Source organism: Suillus subalutaceus (genome assembly GCF_016647625.1).
Source record: "Suillus subalutaceus strain FC151 chromosome Unknown DFJ58scaffold_152, whole genome shotgun sequence".
Classification (NCBI taxonomy): Eukaryota; Fungi; Basidiomycota; class Agaricomycetes; order Boletales; family Suillaceae; genus Suillus; species Suillus subalutaceus.
This window is the reverse complement of record NW_024540401.1, coordinates 1-26,203: the sequence shown is the minus strand read 5'-3', so window position 1 is coordinate 26,203 and position 26,203 is coordinate 1. Positions and strand designations below refer to the sequence as shown.

The following is a 26,203-nucleotide window of genomic DNA, read 5'->3' as shown; positions in this document are numbered from 1 at the left end:
ATCAGGGAGTGGTGGGTGCCCTCAAAGCAGGTCATTCTTAGAGTCTTGCTCAAAACAATATCCTGCGCAGGCTATCTGCATTTGCTCTGGACCATGGTGTTTGGTTTTCCATTCAATGGGTCAAATCAGCAGAAAATATTTCAGATGGCATCTCCAGGGTTGTTTTTCCCCAGTCTAAATCTCATTTTAGCCATCCTCCTTCTCTCCCTTCCTATCTTAAGGCCTTCATCCAGTTAGCTTAATTGTCTGTTGCATGTATTTTTATTTTATTCTGCCTTCCTGCACTTCATGTTTTTCATAGCTCCTTGCACACCTTTCAGTAGTCTCATAGCTCGTTTACATGCTTTCTCAATTTTGGGTCTTGTATTCAGGCTCTGAAGAAAAAAACACCATTAAAATGCTGATGGCAGTTGAGCTGAATGTAGCCTGCCATTCATAGATCCTTTGTGTTGCCTGTAAATTTGTGAATGAACTGTTGCATCTAGATTGTGTTAGAATACCCACCACAGCAAATGCACGCCCTCCAGCATTGAAAGAACTGGGACCTTGTTCACACGATTGCACTGCATCAAATATGTCCTCAAGGGCAACCTCAAGTTCATTTTCTGGGATGCTCCTCCCATAATCACTATTACCAATCCAGTAAATCACACAAGGAATGAATTTTGCCCGCCACTGGTCATACACTCCGACAGGCAGGTTTGAATTTTTCAGTTTTCTTTTTTTGATATTTGTGTAAAAGTTGTCGGTCTTGCTTGTCGTGTTCTCACTTGTTATACTAACTGGCATCTATTATCATATTTCATGCACTTGTTATGACAATCTGGCAACATGAATAAGCTCACCGAACTAGTGACCCGACTCTCAATTTTAATCCGACTTGCTTCAACCTTAGTGACCTGAGTCTTAGCCTCAGCCTCCATGTCAATGCTTTTGCCATCATCATCCTCCATCATATCATCTTGACCTGCATCTGATTCCACATCATCCAAGTTGCTTTGCTCAATTGCCAAATTCTCATCTTCAGCGGCCTCCAGGTCTTTGAGGATTTTAAGGTCTTCTTCAGTATCAGCAAGTGACCCAAGATCATCTGGAGCTTCTATTACAGCATTTGAACACTTTTTGATTCTCACAGCACCTTTTGGTTTCTGGATGATGTTCACAATGTCTTAACTTATGTGAGTATCTATCTAAGACTTCAAAAGCGGCTGCTTACCTTTGTGCCTTGCCTTCTAGGTTGCTCATCAAACTCTTCAGGTGGTTCCTTGAGGTCCAGTTGTACAAGATAGTGTATCTTGGAGGGTTGGGTAGTACTGGGTGGCATGGATGGCTTCAACTGAGGCCAGGATGCAATTTTGTCCACCCAAGCTGTGATTGGCCCTTCAAGTTCAGAGTCTAGACCATCCAGTCCCTTCTGATTGGCACTGGTTTGTAACGCCCATATCCAATCAAAGTAGTAAAGTGTGAGTTCTGATAGAATCAACATCATGGTTCAAAAAAAAACTTACCATTCTTTGATTTTCCCATTGCCAACAATTGTGCTTCCAACATGTGTGTTAGTTGTGTCACTGACAGAAACTGACACTCCATCATTCGTAACCTTGTGATTGGTAACGACACTCTCCCTAAAGGTAAGCTTCAGGCCTGGATGTCTCCTCTTTATCACTGCAGTTGACTTTGGATTTGCCACTATACAAGGATCAATAAATGGGTGAGTCATTTAAGCACTAATTAATATGACTCACATGTGACAATAGGTTCGAAGGAATTCACTTTTGATGGCTGCTTGTTCTTACTCACCATGCGTAGCCATGGTTGAACAAGCTTTGGAGGGCCATTGACTTGAACACTTTGCTTGACAGCCATAGCATCTTTGGCTGCTGCAATTTTCATACATGCTTTTTCTACTGCTGCAGCATGAGCATCTTTCTCAGCTTGCTTTCAACCTTTTTCAACTGCAACTTCTTCTTTAGACCATTGTACTTTGTTTGCATCCTGGACAATTTTTTCAGGATGCTTGTCAGCATTACCTGGACTCATTTTTGGATGAGACATCAGGAAACAAGTGACAGGAAAACAAGCCTATAAAAAATGAATGACAAAAAAGAGCGTCACAGGTGAAAATTAAAAATGACTTAGGGCATTGATGTTGGTAGTGAAAACAAGTTCAACCATTCAGGGTGCATTATAATTCAATCTGACCCAAAACAAATAAGTTCACACAGTCACTGTTGGACTTAGCTTTAAACTTCAATTTGTCATATTTGCCAGTCCTACCAGCAATGTCAATAACCCAACTTCCTTGTCACATATCTGGTTGCAAACAGATCTTCAAGAACAAGTCAGGCCTAACCAAGCACCTGCATACCCTACACCCAGATCCTCTGCATCATCATAGGACCTTTCATCAAGCAGCGCCTCCCCCACCTCACTTTCCAAGTCCTGAGCATCATAATTTTGATGATGCACCCCTTCCAGCTACAGCTGATACTCTGGAACACCAAGGAGATGCTAATGGATTTATTCTGGAAGAGGGCACTTATGTGCAGTTTGGGCCACTTTTACGGGCATTCCATCCTCGTCTTACAGGTAACCCTAAATTACACCATTCATGCATTTAAATCTGACATACTAGCAGGACTCAAGTGTGATATTGATGGCAATACTATTGACCAGACTACACCACCACCACCATGAACCAAAGCATTGCCCACCAACTGGACTCCTCATGACAGCCATGTTGCATTCAAGACTGGCTGAATTCCTCTTTACGCACAACCAGATGTCTGCAGGACAGATTGATACCCTTCTTGACCTTTAGGGCATCAACACTCATCAAACATCAAGATACTCCACTGTTTTCCAGCCACTGTGACCTATACAACACAATTGATGCGACTCCTCTTGGTGGGGTGACCTGGGAGAATTTTTTGATGTCCTATAATGGTGTCAGACCAGCTGAAAATGTACCTCCATGGATGATGAGTACATATGAAGTATGGTTTCGTGATCCACAGCTTCTTATACATAATATGCTTGCCAATCCTGATTTTGACGGCAAGATTGAGTATGTTCCATACTGGGACTATAATGACAAGGACCAACACTGCTGTCATATCCATGCATTCGGATCTCAGATCAGATCCAGATCTGAACCACTAATCAGATCTGGACTACTAATCAGATCCAGACCACTGATCCGCTATCCAGTCCACAACGCAGTTTACCGGTCCACAACTCATTCCAAACCCAGAACCTTAAATCAGTGTCTATCCCCTTTTGGACATACCTTCTCCGGTACACTGATTATCTTCCCTTCCACTTTGCTTATTGATCCACCCTATGTATTCATGTCTGAACTTCATTTCCTCTGATCTGTTAGACTTACCAACAGACTTTCCACATGCTTCGTACATAGCTTTGTTTCATGCTGACTGACCATTCCATTATGCTACCTACAGTATATAAACTTGTGTATAACTCTGTAACACCTCAGTTTGAATATCATCTTAGATTCTGCTCATTCCTGTCTCCATCTGAACTTGAGTTCTCTCTCGTTCACCTCTGGTCTTAGAACTGATTCCTTTGATTTATCTCCGGCTCTACCTTAGGGTAGTCTTACTCTGTTCTGTTTCCAGTCTTGGACTTTATCCGGATTAGCCTTTCCGCTACTCGTCCGATATCTGGAAGTCATCCAGATTGACTCTATGGTACTTGTCTGCTCTTCCGAACACAGTACTTTAGCCTTCTGAAATCAAGGGCAGCACTCAGGGTAAGGGACACAGCATATAAGCTGAGGCCAAGCCCTTCGGATCCAATACCTTTGAGCATGTTCTTAACAGCTGCTTTAAAATTTTCCTTCCTGGCAACTGGGCTTGGAACCAAGATATATATTACAGTCCTCAATTTGTACCTTTCCTCAAACTAATACTACATCGCTACACAGGACATTATTTCAGAGGACCCAGCAAACCACGGATCAACATTTGTGCCCCTTATTGTTGGCAGCGACAAAACTACAGTATCTGTCACTACAGGGCATACTGAGTACCACCCTCTCTACCTATCCATTGGTAATAACATTTTTAATAGTGTTCGGCATGCACACTGTAATGGTGTTGTGTTAGTGGGATTTTTGGACTATCCCAGAAAGTGAGTCAATAGTGCATTGGTGTATTTTTATGATCACTCATTTGTTTCATTTATATTATAAGTATGAAGGAACATCTACAAGACAGTCGACTTTTGTAATTACCACTGGCAACTATTCGGCTTAGGGCCATATATAGCAGACTATCCAGAGCAGGTGCTACTGTCAGGTATTGTTACAGGATGGTGCCTAAAGTATGTATGCTATTTGAAAATTATTCCATAGACTTACTGTTTAAGATATTTGAACAATTGCAAAGATCTCAATGGAGAAGGACTATCTTTGCTCCAGTGTAGAGAGCACACCGACTTGCTCATTGAAGAGCTCAATCGGATGAAGCTATGGATTCAAATACGGTATCATTTACCATGTTGTGGTATGTTTTTCAGTTCTTCATAATATTGATTTCTCATTATCTTTCAAGCCATTCACAAGTGATTTTCCCCGAGGAGATATACATGAACTCCTTTCTCCGGATCTCCTACATCAGATCATTAAGGATACCTTCAAGGACCATCTTGTTACTTGGGTTGAACAGTACCTGGAGCATACACATGGTGCTTTGTGCGCAGCAGAAATTCTGGATGATATTGATCGAAAGTGAGTCTTTGTCCTGACCCTAGTACTATGTCACATCTTGCTCACCTTACTACTCAATCAGGATCACTTCCATTGCTCCTTTTGCAGGCCTGTGCCATTTTCCAGAAGGGTGCAGATTCAATCAGTGGACAGGCAACAATTCCAAGGTGCTGATGAAGGTGCATCAATGTATTCTCTTATAATGTGCGAGCTAATCCTACAGTATGTAGGTCTATCTGCCTGCCATCAGAGGCCATGTCCCTCAGGATGTCATTTGTACATTTAGTGTCTTCCTTGACTTCTGTTATATCATTCAATGAGATGCACTTACTGAGGATGACCTTACACAGCTTCAAGATGCACTGGACCATTTTCACCAGTATTGTGAAGTGTTCAAGACCATGGGAGTCATACCCACCTTCTCACTTCCACACCAACATTCCTTGAAGTATTACCTCCTCATGATCCAGCGCTTTGGAGCCCCCAATGGCCTCTGTTCTTCAATAACAGAGTCAAAACATATCAAGGCAGTCAAAGAGCCCTGGCACCGCTCTAGTCGGTACAAAGCACTGGGTCAAATGCTCCTCACAAATCAATGCCTGGATAAACTAGCTACTGCATGAAGCAATTTTGAGGCTTGAGGTATGCTTCAAGGTTCGTGTATGTCAGACGCTTTCCGGGCACTGAGACAAGGTGAGTTTTTGAGTACAGAAATACTGCATAAATGTTTCTAATCTATTACACAGGCCATAAATCTCTTAATGATGATGACAATGACAATGCAGTTGCAGTTGCGCCTCAAGTTCTCCCCAATTGTTTACATATCAATAAACCACAAGATCAATCTGTTGAGGGAGACATGGACTGATATGATTGACAGACCTACCATCGAGGCTCACATGGAGCTTGCTGCAACACCTGGTATGTCTTATGTCTTTTGATAAGCTTGATTTTATAATGTTTCATAGTGTCAGGCGGTGCACGTGACATTTCTGACCTGGCACTTGAGCTTGGGCTTCCAAACTTCCCTACTATTCTCCAACAGTTTCTTTATGATCAACTTCATATCACGGATCCTGACCCTCCTATATTTGACCCTGCAACAGCACCAGCCTTCATGGGCTGAGTTTCAGTTTTTAGCTCAGCAGCAGCATCATTCTATGCCCCCAGTGACCTCAGCAGGTACTGGAGGCATGCGACTGCAAACATATATGGGCAACACACTCTTGGTGAGGAGGTCCTGCAAGAAATGACTATGTTCTTGTCAACATAAACGATAACTTCAAATGTGGTGTGGATGGACTCGCCGTCACCAGGGTACTACAGTTTTGCGCCTTCAAATATCAGACATAATATTTACCATGTGCTCTCATTCACTGGTTCTCATACACATCGAATACCCACGATCCTGACACAGGAATGTTCATTGTTGTGCCATCAATCAATGATGACCGCACACCAGACATCTCAATCATCCATATTTATTGCATAGTCCATGCAGCTCATCTTATCCCGGTCTATGGCATCAACTTTTTGCCTCATGCCTATCACACTTCATGACAGCTATAACGTGTTTCATGCTTACTACATCAACAAGTATGCTGACCATCACATATTTGAGGTAGCATGATATCACTTGTTTCAGTGAGTTCTTAATTCTGCTCATGAGTTCAAAATGCTAAACATCCATAGGCACCAGCTCCAGCGACTCCAAGTGTACCTTCCCACTGCTCGAGGATCCTTAGGTCATCACCCAGCTAAACATCATGTGATCAGTTCATTCCTCCTCCAGCAAGTCAAAGCACATTTTCCCACTGCTCAAGGATCCTTGGGCCATCACCCAGCTAAATGTCAGCCTACTCTGACCCATGAGCAGGTTGCCTGTTTATGTGAAGCCTACTCTGACCCACAAGCAGGTTGCTCATTTATGCATTCAGTTCATTCCTCCTTTGACCCATGAGTAGGTTGCCTGTTTATGTGAAGCCTACTCTGACCCACAAGCAGGTTGCCCATTTATGCGATCAGTTCATTCCTCCTCCAGCAACTCAAAGCACATTTTCCCACTGCTCAAGATCCTCAGGTCACCACCTAGCTAAATGTCAGCCTACTCTGACCCACAAGCAGGTTGCCTGTTTATGTACTCAATTCATCACCCATCTTTTCACTTGAGTACCCCCTTCATCTTCTAACTCACAGGTTAAACTTCCCCATTTTGGCCTACACCGCACAAATCCCCATCCTTCAGTGATGTTCACTACTCTCATCCTCCTTCACCAACTCAAGTTAGTGTTGCCACAGCTCCAGCTTATTGCCAGTTTTAGCCGTGGCTAGAGTTATTAATAGCTGAGCTGACACATGGTTCCAGCTTATATAATTTATGGTCCGACTCAGCTCATGTAACTACAGTTAAGTCAAGTTAAGGGCTTAAACCAACTCCAATATATTTTTAAAACTATAACTCAGAAAAAAAAATTAATTGAATGGAGAGTCGAAAAGCAAAGTAGCGCTCGTAACTCCAATGCGCTCTACATCTACAATTGACAGCATAACTAAGACTAATGGGTCCCAAAGATAACGTGGGTGATTCCATTAACATTTAATCAAAAACTAACACAAACATTAGCTATGTGGTAGCGCTGCTTGTGCAAAAAAATTACAAGAACAAATGGTGTTATGGAATACTGAGGAAAACCGCACATCAAGGCGAAGAACCAAAAGAGTCAGGTGAAAGGCAAAGAGGAGGGGAGAGAGTCATGCAAACACTGCGAAGACCAAAATGGTGAAGTTGGTTGCTGAAGATGTTAGGTCACGATAGGCAGGAATAGGTGTGATCCATCGAGATTGAATAAGTGGGAAGTGCTGGATGTTTGGGTTGTGAGGTGCAGGAATAGATGTTGAAATCAGTGTTTGTGCAATTGCATGTATGATTGAACTTTACCTAAGCTGCTGTTGCTGAATATGACATTTTTCTCGAGTGGGTATGTTCACGCACTGCGAATGATAGGCAATGACTTCAATCAGCATATCTCAAGTTTGAGGGAGGATTGACACGCTCATAAATTGTAAATGGTGGGGATTAGAATGTGTTGAGTTTGAAGGAGGACCGGCACACTCACATACAGCAAATGGTAGGTGACGACTCTGATCAGCATGGTCAGAGCTCAAGGGAGGATCGACACACTCACCAACTGCAAATGGTGGGCAATAACTTCGATCAGGATGACTCGAGTTTGAAGGAGGATGAACACACTCACATACTGCGAACGCTGGGCAGCAACTTTGATCAGCATGGCCCAAGCTCGAGTGAGGATCGAGACACTCACAACTTGTGAATGGTGGACAACAACTTTTAGGTGCTGTTCGGACACCAAATCATATTTTTCAAAATCATCATTCGCATCATGTGATGCAACCGTGGGATGTTCAGGAAAACCCCAGATACACAAGATATGCGCCTAGATAATGACACATTGATAATGACTCAATGCTGGACATAGAGATGGGCGCACCTCCTGAGCTCAATGATGAGCAGTTTCAGCAACAACTGGAACATTTACGGCGCCTTGTAATGATACTAATATGTGCTATTGGCCAGGTATTAACAATATATAAATCAGTATTCTTATTAGCAACTGCAGCCGATACCTTACCACACATCTGCACTTAGTGGTGAAGCATGAGTGCTTGAGCTCATGACCGGTCATCCCGAGCGTATCCGGCACAATTTGGGTGTTGGCTTGGATGTTTTCCAGTCATTGTTGCAGTGTTCTATATACAAATGGTTATGTGCGGTCCTGCAATGGTGTTTCTGTTGAAGAACAACTTGCCATTTTTCTCTACACCTGTACAACTGGACTATCAACACGCCTTACAGGTGAAAGGTTCCAGCACTCCCCAGAAACTATCTCAAGGTATTGTTTTCATTATCTATATCATGTTGAACTAATCGCACTTAGTAGATATTTCAAGAAAATTTTGTTGTTCTTTGCATCACCGCCCTTCTACTCATCGCAAGTTCAACTCCCTACTCAACACTCTCCAATCCCATTCTTAATCCAAAACGACCATGCTATAAATTCTTCGAAAACTGCATTGGCGCTGTTGACGGCACACATATCCTGCGCCTTTGCACCACTCGAGGACCATCCATTCATGCGCAATCAGCAAAGGTTTTATATCACAGAACTGCCTTTTCATCTGTAACTTCGATTTCTTGTTCATTTTCTCACTCTGTGGATGGGACGGCTCTGCTGCAGATGCAACTTTATGGCATGATGCACACACACACAGGCTTATACATGCCCCCTGGAAGATACTTTCTTGCCGACGCTGGGTTTGGGACATCGGACACACTCCTTGTACCATATAGAAATGTATGCTATCATCTGAAGGAGTGGTGTCAATCAAATATTGGGTGAGTTCAGTTGCCTTTAGTACATTCAAAGTTCATTTTCTAAAAAAATCTTCAAGCCCAGCATCCTGCAGCTGCCGCCTGAATATAGCATGGCTACTCAGGCTCGCTTACCAGCAGCACTATGCACCCTGCACAATTTTATTCACAGGCACGATCCTGACCTTTTTGACCATCTCTATGACAGTCAAGTTGTGGAACATGATGGTATTGATGATGTAGCGCTAGGAGAACTTGATGGTGGACCTGCAGATGCTGCAGAGAGGGGTCAAGCAGACCGACTGCCATGATGCTATTGCATCTGCAATGTGGGAAGATTATACTGCGGAAGTACATGCGACAGGGAATTGTATTGGCAGCTTAAGTACAAGAATACAATATTTTTATTCCTTCATTGCAGACAGAGTCTGAAGAGCCTGCCGCAGCCACAGCACCCCGACCTCAGCATCGCTATTCACGTACAATGTAGTGTCTCTCGGATTCCTCCCCAAAAAACTCCCCATGTCCATCTGTTCCTGTGGTGATAACCCCATTGCAGCAGCGTCATCTTGGAGCAGTTTGATTGCATGAGTGTACTTGGAGTTTGGTGATAATGTGGAATCATTGAATTTCTCTGTAAACGTCTCAAAGATATTGTTGAACCTTACAAGCTCATCACGACTCTCCTGCTGTGCCTTTGCAGCAACCGAAATAGGTTGAGAACACCTTGGTGCACCCCCCCCCCCCACACATGAAGCGACTGCTGACTCAATGGCGCTTTGAATGTCATACTTGCACTTTGATGTGTGCACTGATGCTGGTGATGACCGAACTTGTAGAAGTTGAGCCAGAGAGAAAGGTGGATGGAATGCTGCCAGGTGATGACATTGGTGCGCTGGGTCCAGTTGCCTCAGGGGGTGCATCATACTGCATGCTAGAGCTGGTGTTGATTTCATTTAGGGAAGGAGCGAGCGGAGAAAGATCTAGGGCATCAAGTGCGCCGCTAGTGATGATAGAGGGTATGCCATCAAGGCCTGAGGGGGAGCAGTAAATATTCGAGTTGTTTCCCTGTCTCTTGGTGCACGGCTGTATGCTGTCAATGATGTCAAAGTAAGGGAAGCCCTTGTTCTTGAATGGCTTTTCTGCTGCACGACCCTTTAAACAAAGGCTTCAGTTATAAATAACAGGAAGGGGTATGATCACAGTACAGACCTTTACAAAAGCCGCCCATGCACTCTCTGCTCTCCAGAGTAATTCCAGTGCCATGATCATCACTCCAAGTAAATCCAAAAGCCCTCTTAATTTCCACAACAGCGGTGTGAAAGAGTAATAGCGACTAGGCTGGTTAGAAACTAGCACTACTTATCCAAATAGGCGCGAGTGTAGTATTCGACTCAAGAGGACTGCTATTGAAGCAACTCCCTTCAAATATGCAAGGGTAGCGATGATGCGAAGGGCTAATAACCTATAGCGACCTAAGACCAAAAAAACCAATGAGTAGCATTGTAGTGATCAGCTGACTTGCGACAAGTGAGTTCCGACAGAGAAACGTGCGTATAAGTGAGGAGCGCTATGCAAGTTGTCCTATGCGATAGCACTATGCAACGTCCGACTAGCGACAGCGAGAAGAAATCAAAAGAAGGGAAAGCGAGGAATAAGGTATGATAGTGCAAGTGGAATGCCCGATAGTGACTAGATTATAGCTCGACTACAGATAGCGATCCCAACATTGTGAAAATCAAACTTATGAGGGAACTTTAGCGACGCGCACTCAAAGCAAGTCAAGCGACACGCGATCAGAGAGATTGGCAAGAGCGGGATCAATTGCACCAAAACTAGGATATAGCGACTAAAGTGACTCCGACACCAGCAAAGGTCCGGGGAAGGGAAGTACTGTACTGTATGTGCAACAGGTCATTTTATCATACTGCGTAAAGGTTCGGGAATGCGTAGGCGAGAATAGTAGCGACACTGATGAAGGCACAATGTAGCGACAGGTAATAAGACATGCAGCGCAGCGGAACACGAGGATGCATGTAATAAGACCTGCAACTGATGAGTAGCGACATTTAAGGAAAAATAACGCACCAGCAGAGGTAGGTGGACATAGGCAGGACATGGGAGGACGGAATACCTAGGCGTCGGGCCGGGCAGCACGCTATGGGAGAAAAGCGGTTCCAAAGCGGATAGCTTGGGAGTTGAATAGTGCTGATGACTAGTGCCTTACTCTTTTCCTCTATGCAAGGCAAAATATGCCTATGGCACTCATACGCGCCTAGCGCTGGTATGATTGTCACAGCGGTGTAGGCAGATTTGAGCTGATAGAACCAGGTCAGTCAGTCAGTACACTAGATAGAGCGGCAGGAGCAGCCTAACACCACTTACATTTGTCCATTTTGAATTGCAAACTGAGCTGTGTCTTCTCAGCACCCTTCTGCTTTGGGAATTTTTCCTTGAGATGATTGGAAGCGTCATTGAAGGTCTTTAGTTTTGAAGTTACCATCGCCAGTGATTGACTTCTGTTCAGATAAGAATTGAAGGAAAGATTCTTCTTCTTGCTTAGTCCAGTAAGCTGCAGGTTTGCGAGATCGGACAGCGGTAGCCTTGGTAGGATGTTGTGCATCACTTTCATTGTCTATATGACCCACAGAACGAAGAGATCTTGCCGGGCCTTGGCTGGACGAGTCTAATATCATATCAACGATGGTGGTAGTACAAGACAATCCAGGGTTTTCCTGCACATCCCACGGTTGCATCGCATGATGCGAATGATGATTTTGAAAAATATGATTTGGTGTTCAAACAGCACCTTAGTCATCTTTGCCATTGAACTCCTCATCTAGAAGCTTGTCTAGGGTGAGTTCAACGGTCAGATGAAAAATGCTAAAGTCAGTTGCATGGGCACTACTAATGCCTTTGCTGTCGCTTGTGTGGTTAGTTATGGGGAGAAAGATGCATTGGGAAGAGAAATAAATCGACAGATGAGGTCAGCCTAATGACAACAGCAAAGCAGTATGAGTGACATCATAGAAACAGTAATGGTGATAGTCAAAAGCAAGAATTAAGAGATGGGTATAAATATGGTTGCGATATCATCTGGAATATCATCGCATTCATCCTCCATGATGACTCTGAGAAGGGCCTCATAGTCGTGACTGCCGGAAGTAGTTCCACTGATTGCAGATATCAGTAAATCCCCAGAGCCAGATGTCAAGAGATCTTCATGGCTTGCGGAGCCTGTGACACACATCAAGTTATACTCCATATCCTTTTGGAATGCTGCCCAACCCTTGGTGAAGTGAAGTTATTCCTTTTTCAGCACAAACTTAACCATCTGTAGGGCTTCCATCATGTACAGGCTGAGACGATTGTGCTTCTTGGTAAATGTGTCACTGCTGGAGGAGAATACACACTCACATGGGACAGCAGAGGCTTGAATCGGCAGGAAGTCCATTGCAATTTTGTACAGCATCGGGAACATTGGTTCCAAAACCTAGTCTGCCCATCATCAACAAATCCTGTAATCAACATAGTACTCCTACCTTCCAAAAAGATAATATGTTTATTCCTGTGGGGCTAAGAACGCCTGTGCTATAAGCATTGAACTTATCTTCGACTGATTGCGGGCCACCCTGGGGACATGGCAGCATGTCTATCTCAGGAAGTCCATAGATCATTGAGCCCAATGTCGCAGGGTGTGGCTGATGAATCAATTGATCAGATTGCACGGAGGCATTTATTGCTCTCTTGCTTGGAATCTGTAGGACATATCAGTTCAAAGTTTAGCTATTGTTATAATCAGGCAGACATACCAGTTTGAGAATATAGTTTTTAGCCTCTGTGATCAGCGGGATTGGCCAATTTTTATTCATCCACAATAGACGTCTTATGGGGTCAACAACTATATACAACCATGAGAATTCACCTTTATCAAAACATGCAGGACTGACACATTGCAACAGTGTATGCTCCTGTGAGGCTCATTTGGTCATTGTACTTAGCTGCTCATGTTAAACCTATGGCAACGAAAGGTGCACAGTGCGGGACAAGGTCCACCACAAGCCTTCATCTTTGTATCAACCCTTTGAAGGCCGGAACAGCCGTTGCCCAGCAGAGGACTGGTTTTTCTGGACATGCATTGTTAGGCATGGTGCGGTGCCTAATGTAGAACAGTAAATGTGTTATAAGTTTCAGACATATTAAAATGTACCTCTAGAATAACCTTGAGATCCTGCAGGACTTGCCAATCCATGGGACTCAATTTATGACGAGCTATGCTACATTGAGCAGGAAGATCAATCCAATGGTCGATGGCCCAGGCAAACCATTAGCATGAAAATTCTAATGAGATGAAATGTTACCTGTCATAGGATCCTTGAATGGTTGAACATGATATATGTCGAATCCCAATGAGTAGGCTCATCGCATAGCAATTCAACTATTGGCAGGGTCATGCGCTTGCCCTTGTCATTTACAAACCATCCCTCTGCATTGCCAGAAGTAATAGCAGCTCAAAATCATCACGACGCTGGCCTGATGCACGAATCACATGGACAACATCTCTGGCTCAATCAATAACTTTGCTTTGCAGAGCCTTGACATACTCTGCCTTCTTGAAAGTGTAAAGGCCAGCTGCAAATGTGTTAGCCAAATGTGAAAAGTCTATAGTAGAATGTTCATCCAAGATGTGTTGGATGCATATGTTCACTATATGCAGAAAGCATGGGATCCAGTGATCAACCACATCAAACGCAATCCCATCTTTTCTGCAATAGTTGTGATAGTTCGTCCATCGTGGTCCTGTTGTTACTGGCGTTGTCCAAGGTAAAGTGTTCAATCTAGATGAAATCAGAGCATGCTACGGAGTACAACAAAACACTAATGTTATGTTTCACTTCAGCGCAATCAATCAGGTCCAATATTTTTGAAGCAAGTGCCTTCCCTGTATGACTACCAGGGATGTGATGAAAGGCAATTAGAGCAGCCTTCAAAACAAGTGTCACATTTTCACTTTCTTTCGCAATCCAATGTGCGGCCACTGAAAGGAAGAGACAGAGCTTAGAATCAGACCAGATGTCAGATGTGAATGAAATTTGTCCTTGGGCAGTCTGCAAGACATGAGAATACTATATTCAATCAGTAGCTGTGCACTTACAGCAAGGTCAAGTTTAATAGCTGTGAAGTATTCATCCCATGTGTCGATAATCAGTTGCCGAAACTTTGAACGATAGGGTATATTGGAATCCTTAAGGTCTTGCTGCAAGAGGCAGAGCAGTCAATGAAACTCTGGACATTCAACAATACTGATTGCCTAGAGATGGTGGTTAATGAGAGCACATAGAAAATAGACAGTACTCACTTGGTCATCAGCTACAATAAACTTCACAATCTGTCTATGCATCTCCTCGATGGAGAAGTCTGGTAAGTTACAATTCGAAGGTGCTGACTTCCCAACACCAGGCCGTGGACCACTATGTGTGAGATTGGGGGGAGAGCTAAGTGTCTCAGGTTGTGCAAGTAGGGTCTTTAAGTCATTCCAGCATCTGGGCAAAAGTCCAGCCTTCATCAAGGCAGTCCGCTACAGGATGAATGCCAATCGGCCATTGCTGTTTTCTCGGATTCCTGGAGATAAAGGTCTATGTGAGTTTTGTATATGTGGGAGCAAAGAGGGATATTGCCCATTGATGGACCATAAACAGTAAGGGGACAGGATGAGTTGATCTTATTTAAACCCCTGGTAAAGGAGGTGAGAAATAGCACAAAAGACTCCTGGATGTGTTACTCACTTGCATGGTACACAAATGCACTCGCTGGTGTCTGAATTTTTCCTAAAGAAAAACAGGACATCAGCAGTAGTCTTAACACCTCTTTTTCTTGTTGCAAAGGGATTGGTGTAGAGGGTGCTAGTCGCTGTCTGCAGTGGGCTCGGGTGTGTGCAAGTGTCATCTATGACTTCAGGTGAGGCATGGGTGTTGGCCATGACTTCAGGTGGGTTGTCCTCGTCTTCACTGCTGCCAATGTTATTCATGTCGATCCACTCACCATTGTCCGGACGAGCAGCTGCAGTGTCCTCCCTATATCTTTGAGGAAGCTGTTGCTGTCTCCTAGGACGGTGAAGGGCAGTAGCAATCACAGCTGCTGCAGTGGTAGTTGCAGCAGCAGGAGTGACATGCGTGGGAGCAGCAGGAGCGGGAGCTACAGGTACAGGAGCAGGAGAGACAGGAGCAGGCGCAGGAGCAGCTTCAACCTGGAGGGTACCAATGTTTTGTCGACAACGACCACAACAGTTCATGTTGGTAATAAAAGTGCTGGAGATGTAATGACAGACTCACCTATAATATACATACCTTTATCCTGGGGAGACCCTGGAAATCACTGATGTGCAGAATAGCACGGAATCACTTGACCCTTAGTGTTGTAGCCTGCAGGACCTAAACACAATAGTTAGTCAATTAATGGTGATACACTTCGCTTAGCGGCTCTCCATAGCACCATAACTCATCCTTACTGTATTGGCCAGGTCAGGGTGACTGATTCTTCAATGTAGATGTGGATCTCCATGAGGAGGACACAAGTATTAATGTGATCATCACAGCTGCAAGGTTGCAACTTGCAGGGTACCATTGAAACACTAGATCAGCATGGGAGTCACTACACAGGAATTACACAGCATGTGCATGGACCACGTACAATATATACACATATGTAGATATCTAACAAACATGCACAGATGTAGTATTGAAAAAAAAGGCTATCCAACTTGTTTCTTTATCCAACACAAGGTGGGAGTAGTTGCAGGCGTTAGGGTACCATTGCATGGACGTAATCTTGCAAACGATGGGTTCGTGAATCATGAGTACAGTATGTGATGATAAATGAAACTACTTACATGCAAGTTGATCTGCAAGGAGGCATTGCCTTCGGCAGACAAGGGTGCAACAATTCAGAGACTTGCGGATATTGAGGGGACTAGTGTGATAGGGCAATCAAATTCTAGGGAATGCATAGCTGGTGGTGCAGGCCCTGCAGTGCGAAGATCGTGAAGTAACGAACGAAAGATATTCATAATTGGGATCTTCTGAAAACGAGAGAGAGTGCTGAGTAGACAAGAATGTTTGCAAATGCCACAGGAATTCTGTCACATAAATCAGCAATGGTGGTATCCACTTTGCACTCAAGTATCAAGGAGCCGGAGAGCCTCTCATGGTCACTATTTAGCCATGGAGGGAGCCACATAAGAAATAAATCAACATATACGCAAGTGATTCAAGATCATCACAGCGACCTGGCTCCAATCCCAAGTGATTGTTGATGGAAGCAAAGGCGGGGGTGCCTGTGAGATGTTGGCCTTGGTGAAACGGGATGTGGAATTTGGTTGTAGTGTTCCAGTATCTCTTTGCGATACCAAAATTGATAATATAAGCAATTTGCCTCAAACTGTCTACCAAAACATTCTGCAGTTTGACATCACCATGGACATAGTTGTGTGAATGAATGTACATGAGACACGACAGCTGGAAAATATGTCAGTGTCTGCAGACTGCAATACAACAAATTTGAACTACAGTACCAGCTGGTCTCCTAAGTTGACAATGGTTTGAAGGCTAAATTTGTGGTTGCATGCAAGGAAGAGATCGTACAACGATGGCCCAAGGAGGTCAAGAGCCAAGGCATGATATATTGACTCCCTGCCGAACCAAAGGGCATGGGGGATACCAACACCACCTTTCAAGTTGCTTGAGAATGTAGTGTTCATGCTCCACAGAAGATGGGTTATCAGTAACCAGTTCAAGTTTGATAGCAACAACATCATCATTGAGGAAGTTTTGTGTATGATACATGACAGCTAGAAATATATGTTGAAAACCTGAATATGAATCAATTGAGTATCAACATCATACAGACATACCGTATGAACTGCCCCTAAAATATTTTCCAGCCTGAATCTACCATCAATTCAAATTGGGACCTAATCCATGCTATGCGACAAGACCAAATGTTACAGCGACAGATTCAATGGTACACACTGACACTGCACACTGCACAGTGCACACAGCGAGAAGGTTGATGTTTGACTCCCACGTGACTGAAGCCGACTGCAGCCAGTTTGAACTGGCTCGAGTCGATGTTTCTGATAAATGGCTCATAGCCAATTCATGCGGCTAGTAAGTCGAACCAAGCTGGACAATGTGGTTCAACTTACAAGGATAGCCGAGCTACAGGTGTAGCCGGTAAAAGCCGAGTCCAAGCAGACCGGAGCTGAGCTGTGACATAACTAACTCAAGTAGCCATTTTTGTATTTCTATCACTTCCATGGTCACTTTTACCTGTCTCGATGACACCACTAACATATACATGGCTGCTTATAGCTGTCTCGATGATGCCGCTAACATATACATGGCCACATCACCAAAATTACTCAAATCAGACATGGCCAGACATGGGGGTAACTGACAATGGCTAGGGCATTACATGTGTCGACAGTGTCAGCCCCAAACCCAGCCCTGTCTAGCAATCTATAGGAACAACTAATGACTTGTGAGGCAAAGTTAATGTTGTCACTGCAGTCGAAGTATTTTATGTCACTGAGACTTATTCAGATATTGTGTATCACAGGGACTCACTCATATATCAAGCGTCACTCAGAGATATTCAGACATTCCGTTCTCATTCCGATACAACATGAAATTGATTGCCTGTCAGCTAGTACTGGTGTGAGCTCCAGTAGTCGCTTATAGTTCTTCTGGTACTGATCCTGTGTTTTCTGGGATCTATAGAAGACAAAGTTAGTTCATCAGCCATCAGTAGGATACTTCCTAGCCATACAACTTTGACAGCTGCTTCTCTTGATGAGCTGCATCATCCTCATATTTGGATAAGTCTCCAGAATCGGCAAGTTCATGCTTTTGAGTAGGGTGCTGATGTTGATAACCTTGTTGATCTTGCAGAACATGTCGACGCATCGCGTAATGCAGCGTGCAACTGCAAGGTATTCTTCATATAAATCTAATTTTGATTCTTTCTTTTCCGGCCTATTGAGAGTGAGAATCAGTGACTCAGGTCAGATATATAAGAGCTTACTTTTGTTTATCATCATTGGACTTTGATGAACATTGTTTCTTCTGCTTAGAAGAATGTTTGCAAGTGGGTCGGGAGTCTTCTGAGTCACTTGAGGAGATGGTTTATGACCCTGACGGACTTGGAGAACACTTCTGCCGTGCCATAGTGATTGATGGTAAAGGAGGGATACAGGATTGAGGGGAAGATTGGGGAACTTTGTTTGGGGTAAAAGATCATGTGATTATTGATTTCACACAATTTCGATGCGCAATTGTGACAAGAAATACAATTGAATGCTGCAAGTATTAGTACTACACAAGAATGTCCATGGAAAGTGATATAGCAACAGTGCAGAGACAGCAACTTGAAGTACAGTAATATGATAACAATAATAATAGGACACAAAAACTTAATCTAACTTTAATGCCACTACAGCAGCAGGTGTTGTCATGAAGGAACTAACACGAGTGAGTGGTTCCACATCCATCCTCCTGAAGCCGGGTTCGAGGGGGCCAAGTATAACCATTCTCCTGCATGAACTTCTCCTGCAAGCGAAACAATCGAAGAAGCTTCCTTGAATATGCCATGTAGTTACACAGGGTTTGCACTAACATGCCAAGTTCCATCCCTATAGTAGGGTCAATTCGAAAATCAAATATACAAAAAAAAACGCACTTGGAGGTGGCCTCACAGGCCATGGTAACACCCGGGTCCTCCTCGATGGCTAGTGGTGTGCATTTGACTTTCGCCATTCCCTCTGCCTCATCCGCGCTATCATCATCTTCGGTGGACCGATAGCTTGAAGCATCCTTCAAGCGCAGAACAAGTTTCTGTATGTAGATGTAAGCTGTATTGAGTAATTTGGACAATAAAAATAACTTACTAATGGTCCCAGATGCTCAGGTGTGAAATCAATAGTGTATGTAGGCCATCTTGCAAGAAGGTTATTGTCATATACCATATACCCAGGTACAGATCCTGAAGATCCGGATCTCAGATTCGATCCAGATCCGATGGACATATCCAGTCGTCCGGTCCACAGATCTGATCTGATTCTTATTTCATGTCCTGTTCATATAACTCTAACTATCGTTCATCTCCTTTCGGTATTCCTGTACACTGGTATACCGGTTATCCTTTACTTCTGCTATGCTTACTGATCCACTACACTTACTGATCCGCTTTAACTTATACTTCATTCCCGGTGTGGTGACAAGAAATGGCTGGGCTGTAGGTAAAAGCACCAAACCAATATATATGAGTCTCCTGCTCTCCTAGCTGCTACTCTTGCTAGCAAGAACAGTTCGACCCTAAAGGATCTCTGACTAGGCTCAGGCTCAAAGAAAGAGAGTGGAGAAGGTACTCCAAGTCAAGGTAAGAAAACTATGTTCCAGGAGCTATCTGGTGAGCTAAGAAGCTACAACTAGGGAAGCTACAACTAGGGGATGCTACTGAATAACCCAAGTGAATGGGGAGCAACCAAAGAACTGGAAACAAGGGAAAACTAGGTAATGACTGTAGAGTCCTAGGTAAAGGGAAGATGATTATGTAAGCAGCAAAAGTGCGAACCTAATCTAAGGAAAGTGTCAATAAGAGATGCATAGTGAAAAGATGCCTCTGCAAGGCTACAGAAAGTTTGAACACCACACCGGTTCATGATTCGTGATCCATCCAACTTACCAATACGCTGTGCACATACTTTGCTTATTGATCATTCTGTTAGTTATCTGTAGTATATAAGCCCTTGTACATGCGCTGTAGTAGATCAGTTTGAATATCATCTTAGATTGCACTCATTCTGTCTGGACTCTAAGTCCTTCCGTTATCCGTCCAGACTTGAGTACGATACTCTTGTCTACCCCTGAGACATAGGATTGATTCCTATAGTCTATATATTCGCCTCTGTCTTTGGACAGTCCTCACCCGTTAGTTTCTAGTTCGGATCTGATCCGGATTAGCCGTTACTCTACATGTCCGATATCCAGAAGCCTTAATGGATCTGTTACGATACTTATCCGTCTCACTAGACGCGATACTCTAGCACTCTGAAATAAGACTCGGGAAAGGGGCACAGCGCACAAGCTGAGGCCAAAGCCCTTCAGATCCGATACATCTTGAGTACGGTCTTAACAGTTATCAACTTCCATGACAACAACATTGTCATGAACGAAAGTAGTTTGGTTAGACAAGTCGAGAGTTTCACGGGTATCAATGAAATGCATTGGGAATATGTGGATAGAAAGAAAGGGGAGTTTGAAGATGCATTTACTACTTGACCGGCATTTGCTGACTGACTTTGAATTGCAGCTCAAGCCGAGAACAATCACGTGCCTTAGCACCTTTCTAAGCTTTCCTCTGCTGGTGTTCTGTTTGCTTGCAGGCCTCAAATGAATCCAACTTCCGAACTTAACACTCACAGCTTGTAGATTGGTGAGTGTTCCTTCTTTTTCTTTGCTTAAACTCCCCTCCCTATGATGCCCGGTATGGCCTGTCCCCGCCCCAAGGCTGAATAGTGGAGCACTGCTCCCCCTTCCACCACATCCATATTTTGACTGTTTTTTTTGCTCACTCTCTATCTAGATTACGCATTTCAGCGCTGAGAACGTGCTCCGTTCAAATCCGGGCTGGATTTGCACCATACATTCAAGCCTTTCTGCCAATCCTGTATCCCGCCCTCAAAGCACACGAAGATACCCAGTTGTGCATGGTCGCTGTTGGCATCAGTTCTCACCCCTCCTGGTGAATTTTTTATTTTATTTATATTTGCACTTCACTTCCTGGTCCAACACGCCTCTAGGAGGCGACTTGGACCAGAGGCTGTCAGGCTGTGAGGACACGCCTCTAGGAGGTGACTCTGAGCGCTTAAGCCTCACAGCTTCTAACTTTTACTACCTACTATATGTACTGACTTCAAGCAGCTTAGCCCCACACTCATTCTCACAGCCCGCCCTCGCATCCTCACTGCATTCTCTTTACATATTGTCCCACTCAACTACCGTCGGCATCCACACTGCATTCTCTTTACATGTTGTCACCCCATCTTATCAGCCAAGTCTTTCAGAATGACAAGGTGTGCCCATTGGTGTGCAAGATACCTGTGAGAACTTCTGTGGAGGGTGGCATCATTTCATTGGATGGCACAGACGTTGACAACAATATATGTACTTTCTTGCGGCATTCCTTTGAAGAGCTGAAAAGTCGCCATCCCGATTTCCTGCAGCCATCGGAGGTTGACCTGGCGAGGCTGGAAAGCCGAGCGGGCAGATGTTTCATGGTGGCATCTACCTTAATGGAGGTGTACACCCATGAAAATTTCTGGGGAGGGTATTGCTACCATCATCTTGCTTGATGGTGCCGATATTGACAAAGACATCTATATTTTCTTCCAGCATTCCTTCGCAGAGCTGGCAGGTCACCATACTGATTTCCCTCAGCCATCGAAGGATGATCTTGCAAAGCTGGCGATTTGAGCAGGCAGATGTTTTATTGTGGCATCTATGATGAAGACAATGATTCCTGTGATAGGTTACAGCTGATGCTCGAGCTCACGAGCTCGCTGCTACCAGGAATGGATTTGTACAAGTTATACGATTGTATCCTCTCCATGTGTGCCGACGCCAAGTGTGCTTACATGCACTTGTCCATCATCGCCGCCCTCGCAGACCCTCTTCCCATCTCACAAATCTTGTCCCTTCTTGGCCCTGGTTTGGGCAGGGATGCGAACTGGAAAAACGGAGCCAAACTATGCAATGATGCATTCTATTTCTCACAACCACTGTCAGCTGTCCCAACACAGAATGATCCTGCAGGTTGGAGTATGCAATACCAGTGACATCTCATGACATCTCGATGGGTCTTGGTGATGCTCATGTCTAGTCCATGCTCTCTCTCACATCTTCCATATTCTTACCATATCTTGCCATCGTGATCATTTTGTACTCTCCTGCTCCTATTTGAGATATCAAATATTATATCTGATATTATAACTTATATTGTCTCAAGAGATTTAGCCAACAGTGGATCACCTGATGACACTCAGAATCCAGTATAATAGTTTGCATGTCTCCAACCAACTTTCTCGTTTCTTTCCTAACCCTTATGGATGACCTTACCTGTCTCGGCTGTGGCAGGACATTGGAACAGTGCTAGAAGCACTGAGGCTCAAGCAGGGAAAACGCAAGGAAAACCTCCGAGATGAGAATGTGAGACGAGAAGGCCAAAGTGAAGCACAATGCTAAAACCTCCGAGGCAAGCAGAGAGCCTCAAAGCAAAGACAAGCCTCACACAGCAGACACACAGCAAATGCTGGTGGGGAGAAACAACCTGCTGAAAACCTAACCCTAAAGACATGGCTATACATGACTACCTACGACTCCGAACACCTCTATGAGACCCCTGGCACCTGCTGCTGGCACTCTCCCTGCCAAACCTAACTGCTTCAATGTTTGCTTCTCAGAAACGTCTCAGCAGCCACGAGACTCAATGTGCTGAGACAGCACGCTCTCAAGAAAAGCCTTGACAAGGCATGCCAGCACCTTGACAAGAAAAAGAGGCGAAAAATGCACCACGAAGAACCAATGGATATTAGAGACAAAATTCCAGCTGATGATATGCAGGTAAGTCTGTCGTATGTATATGGGTCTTACTGATATCGATTTCTCTAAGGTTTCACCTCATCAGTCTCCTCCCTTACCAGAACCAGTACCTCACACCCCTACTCCTGCTGTCCAGTCTGCTCATTCTGGCTGTGCGATATGCATGCCAAATCGTTACATTGACTATCTTCCAGGCTCTGCGACTCATCTTGAGCATATGCCTCCAACATGGCAGCAAGCTCATGGTCACCACTTAGCTCAGGCTAATGAGCCCATTGCAGAGCCTGAGGCTCCACAAATTGAAGACAATGATGCTCACCCCCTGCTTATCCCATTCAAAACGGAACCTGATTCAATGGGCCTCTACTGCATGTATTGTGCACACCCCACCTTGATTCCCAATGGCGGAGGTGCGCTTGACAATGTTTGTGATGCTCCCACATTGGATGCTGCAGATAACGCAGCCGAGCAGGCTTCTCAGAGACTCACTGGCGTCCCACTTCCACCACCTGAAATCATGTACAATAACCTATATGATGCCTTCAGTAGTTCAACCACAGGTCTTATGATGTTTTGGCATTTCTCTGGTTCAACTGCCAAGTCAATGGCCAAAACACACTGTCTTATGAAATTCCTGGACAATGACAAATATAAGAGAGAGGATGCTCGTATATTTAACATTCCGCATGAGAAGAAGCTCCTCAAAGACTACCTCACAGATACCTCAAACCCTTTCCACGCAGACAATGGCTGGCGGAAGTCGTCAGTCAAGATACCTCTGCCGAAAGAGAAGGTAAAATGGCTGTCTGAAGATGCTGCTCCTCAACTCGAAATCAAGGATGTGCACCACCAATCCCTAACCAGCATTATCACCTCAGTGTTTGAAGACAGTGTTTTGTCGACATTCCATATGACCCTTCTTCCAGCAAATGTGGGAAACCTCAGATGGCCACAAGATTGAGATATTTTGGAGACTTATTTGTCTGTTGGAATGTGAGAGGCTTATGCTGAAGTTCATTCCCTTCCTCACACAGCTGATGATAATCTTGAGCATGTCGTGGCTTCGCTAATGATGTGGTCTGATGCAACCCACTTTGCTAGTTTTGGTGATGCATCACTCTGGCCATTCTATCTCTTCTTCGGAAACCAATCAAAGTACACCCATGGCAAGCCAACTGCCTCTGCATGTCACCATGTAGCCTATATTCCAACTGTATGTTGTGTTCCATTAGACCTATGCATGTGCTGATTCATTGGCTACATACAGCTACCAGATAACTTTCAAGATACCTACAAGAGGATCTTTGGTGAAGCCTTGACAGCGGAGATACATACTCACTGCAAAGTGTGAATTAATTCATGTGATATGGGAGCTTCTTCTTGATGAGGAGTTCATGCATGCATATGAGCATGGTATTATCATTTGTTGTGGAGATGGAGTCACACGAAGAGTCTTTCCACATTTTTTTCAGCTATTCTGCTGATCATCCAGAAAAGTTTGTCACCTGTTGATTTGTCAATGCTATCTGACATTTCCTGCCAGGATTCTTCTTGCCAATATCAAGTTCCTTGGCCAGTGTCTGTGCCCTCAGTGTCTCATCAAGAAGGCTGCCGTCCCAAAGATGGGCACAAAGCCTGACATGAAGCATTGTGAAACGACTGCGCATGTCGATGACCAAGCTTGCCATTACAATATTGAGAGAGCCCAGCAGTTTATATTCAAGAATGGAGCTCAAATTGATGGCAAGCATGTTAGAGATCTTTTAGGCCCGCAATCTCTTGTTCCAGCCCGAGTAAGTGTCTCCCCTACCTCACATCACATGCTTAGCTCACATTATCCTCAGAACACTTTTTCAAAGCGCTTTTTCCAATTCTTATTCAACTTTTTCACGCTGTTTGTTATTGACTTACTGCACGAGTTTGAACTTAGGTGTTTGGAAGGCGATATTCACTCATCTGATGAGAATCCTATTCACTGCAGGAGGTTCAGCAGTCCAGGATCTTAACTGGAGGTAAGTAAAAGCTTGTACTTTGGCCTCAACAGTACTGAACCATTTCCATAGATATCAACATGTGCCCACCTTCGGAAGGGGAAACGATTCGGCATTTTCACAAAAATGCATCATCAATGAAATGTCTTGCTGCCTGTGACTTTGAAGACCTTCTACAGGTATGTAACCTGAGTTTGTCTTGTCCAGTTCTTGATATTTTGTAGTGCGCAATACCTGTATTTGAAGGCCTTCTTCCAGAGGACGACAGTGAAGACAAACCCTTAAACAAAATTATATTGGATTTGTTGTTTGATCTAGCAACTTGGCACGCTTATCCAAAGCTCCACTTGCATACCGAGGACACCCTGTCGTTCTTCGACTCTGCAACTGTTGTACTGGGTGAAACAGTCCACAAATTTTCTTGAACTGTGTGCTCTCACTATCACACCACTGAGCTTCCCTCATGAGCATGCAGCACATGGCCGCTGCAAAGCTGCACTTGCTGCTAAACATCCTCATGTCACCCAATGAAGGATTGCTGGAGTGAAGGCCAAGTCACTGAACCTTCAGACATATAAGTATTACGCACTTGGTGACTATCCAAATACAATTTGGCACATGGGGACTACGGACAGTCACAGCACCCAACCAGTAAGTGTTTCTTTCATTAAAGCAACTTTAATTCACATTTGCTTGCTAGGGTGAACTGCAGCACCACTGTTTGAAACGATGGTACCCACAGACTTCGAAAACCAAGGCAACAACAATCCAAAGCATTGCATCACAGGAAGTCATCAAATGATTCTGTGAAAAGGTAATTACCTCTTGTGAACACTTTGTGAATGAAGACCCGACTCACCCATGATGCCGGCATGAGCGTACTTTGCCATCTGACCATTATTACATTGCAAAATATTCACAAGCGACTCATGACCTCACATCTTGGCTAGGTGACCTAGGCAATGATCCTGCAACTGAGGTAAGTTGTTCTTGCTTTCAGTCATTGCAGGTCACTCAGGTTTCAGATAGAATTTTATACCTTGACTCAAGGACCATTTACTTGCCCACCTTCATAATATCGATGTGATGGTGATGAACACAACTTCTCCAATGCAGATTGTGACACAGTCCTTTTCACCAACAACAAAATCTTCAAACACAGCATTCTGCATGTCAATTATACTACATACAACCTGCAACGCAAGCAAGATACAATTAATCCTTGTACTCATGCTGATATCATGGTGCTTGCTCATGAAGATGAGTGCACACATCCATATTGGTATGCTTGTGTCATGAAAATTTTCCACATGAATGTGGAGTATCGTGAGCATCACATAGCATTGCGAACTCCCCCAACTCGCATGGACATGCTGTTCGTTTGATAGTTCTGTCATGACATCTCACCTGCAGGCTGGGCTGCAAAATGTTTGCAGTG

At 44.1% G+C, this 26,203-nt stretch overlaps 8 protein-coding genes across 8 annotated transcripts; 4 read left to right on the top strand and 4 right to left on the bottom strand.

The window, feature by feature from the left end:
* Positions 1 to 348: 348 nt before the first annotated feature.
* On the bottom strand, positions 349 to 1,866 carry DFJ58DRAFT_845899 (uncharacterized protein; the record flags this gene model as incomplete). Its single annotated transcript, XM_041393210.1, has 7 exons — positions 349 to 453; positions 505 to 789; positions 846 to 1,148; positions 1,217 to 1,424; positions 1,509 to 1,541; positions 1,584 to 1,689; positions 1,746 to 1,866. The coding sequence occupies 7 exons, from the start codon at positions 1,864 to 1,866 to the stop codon at positions 349 to 351; spliced, it is 1,161 nt and encodes a 386-aa protein (XP_041238338.1).
* Positions 1,867 to 2,282: 416 nt separating this feature from the next.
* Positions 2,283 to 2,697, top strand: DFJ58DRAFT_733590 (uncharacterized protein; the record flags this gene model as incomplete). The annotated part of the gene is made up of 2 exons (XM_041386313.1): positions 2,283 to 2,589; positions 2,639 to 2,697. 2 exons carry the CDS (start codon positions 2,283 to 2,285, stop codon positions 2,695 to 2,697), a joined length of 366 nt encoding a protein of 121 aa, XP_041238337.1.
* A 1,132-nt stretch (positions 2,698 to 3,829) lies between these two features.
* Positions 3,830 to 5,855, top strand: DFJ58DRAFT_718665 (uncharacterized protein; the record flags this gene model as incomplete). The annotated part of the gene is made up of 10 exons (XM_041384505.1): positions 3,830 to 3,898; positions 3,947 to 4,152; positions 4,222 to 4,344; positions 4,390 to 4,506; positions 4,586 to 4,750; positions 4,812 to 4,908; positions 4,960 to 5,014; positions 5,051 to 5,302; positions 5,372 to 5,422; positions 5,698 to 5,855. The coding sequence occupies 10 exons, from the start codon at positions 3,830 to 3,832 to the stop codon at positions 5,853 to 5,855; spliced, it is 1,293 nt and encodes a 430-aa protein (XP_041238336.1).
* A 3,668-nt stretch (positions 5,856 to 9,523) lies between these two features.
* Positions 9,524 to 10,385, bottom strand: DFJ58DRAFT_733588 (uncharacterized protein; the record flags this gene model as incomplete). The annotated part of the gene is made up of 3 exons (XM_041386312.1): positions 9,524 to 9,814; positions 9,912 to 10,274; positions 10,332 to 10,385. The coding sequence occupies 3 exons, from the start codon at positions 10,383 to 10,385 to the stop codon at positions 9,524 to 9,526; spliced, it is 708 nt and encodes a 235-aa protein (XP_041238335.1).
* Positions 10,386 to 16,333: 5,948 nt separating this feature from the next.
* Positions 16,334 to 16,875, bottom strand: DFJ58DRAFT_718664 (kinase-like domain-containing protein; the record flags this gene model as incomplete). The annotated part of the gene is made up of 2 exons (XM_041384504.1): positions 16,334 to 16,633; positions 16,690 to 16,875. The coding sequence occupies 2 exons, from the start codon at positions 16,873 to 16,875 to the stop codon at positions 16,334 to 16,336; spliced, it is 486 nt and encodes a 161-aa protein (XP_041238334.1).
* Positions 16,876 to 18,770: 1,895 nt separating this feature from the next.
* On the bottom strand, positions 18,771 to 19,200 carry DFJ58DRAFT_733585 (uncharacterized protein; the record flags this gene model as incomplete). Its single annotated transcript, XM_041386311.1, has 3 exons — positions 18,771 to 18,807; positions 18,855 to 19,009; positions 19,063 to 19,200. The coding sequence occupies 3 exons, from the start codon at positions 19,198 to 19,200 to the stop codon at positions 18,771 to 18,773; spliced, it is 330 nt and encodes a 109-aa protein (XP_041238333.1).
* Positions 19,201 to 22,991: 3,791 nt separating this feature from the next.
* Positions 22,992 to 23,438, top strand: DFJ58DRAFT_625869 (uncharacterized protein; the record flags this gene model as incomplete). The annotated part of the gene is made up of 1 exon (XM_041381109.1): positions 22,992 to 23,438. A coding segment is annotated over one exon (447 nt), but the record flags the coding sequence as incomplete, so codon positions are not given.
* A 2,475-nt stretch (positions 23,439 to 25,913) lies between these two features.
* Positions 25,914 to 26,084, top strand: DFJ58DRAFT_640426 (uncharacterized protein; the record flags this gene model as incomplete). The annotated part of the gene is made up of 1 exon (XM_041381340.1): positions 25,914 to 26,084. A coding segment is annotated over one exon (171 nt), but the record flags the coding sequence as incomplete, so codon positions are not given.
* Positions 26,085 to 26,203: the final 119 nt, after the last annotated feature.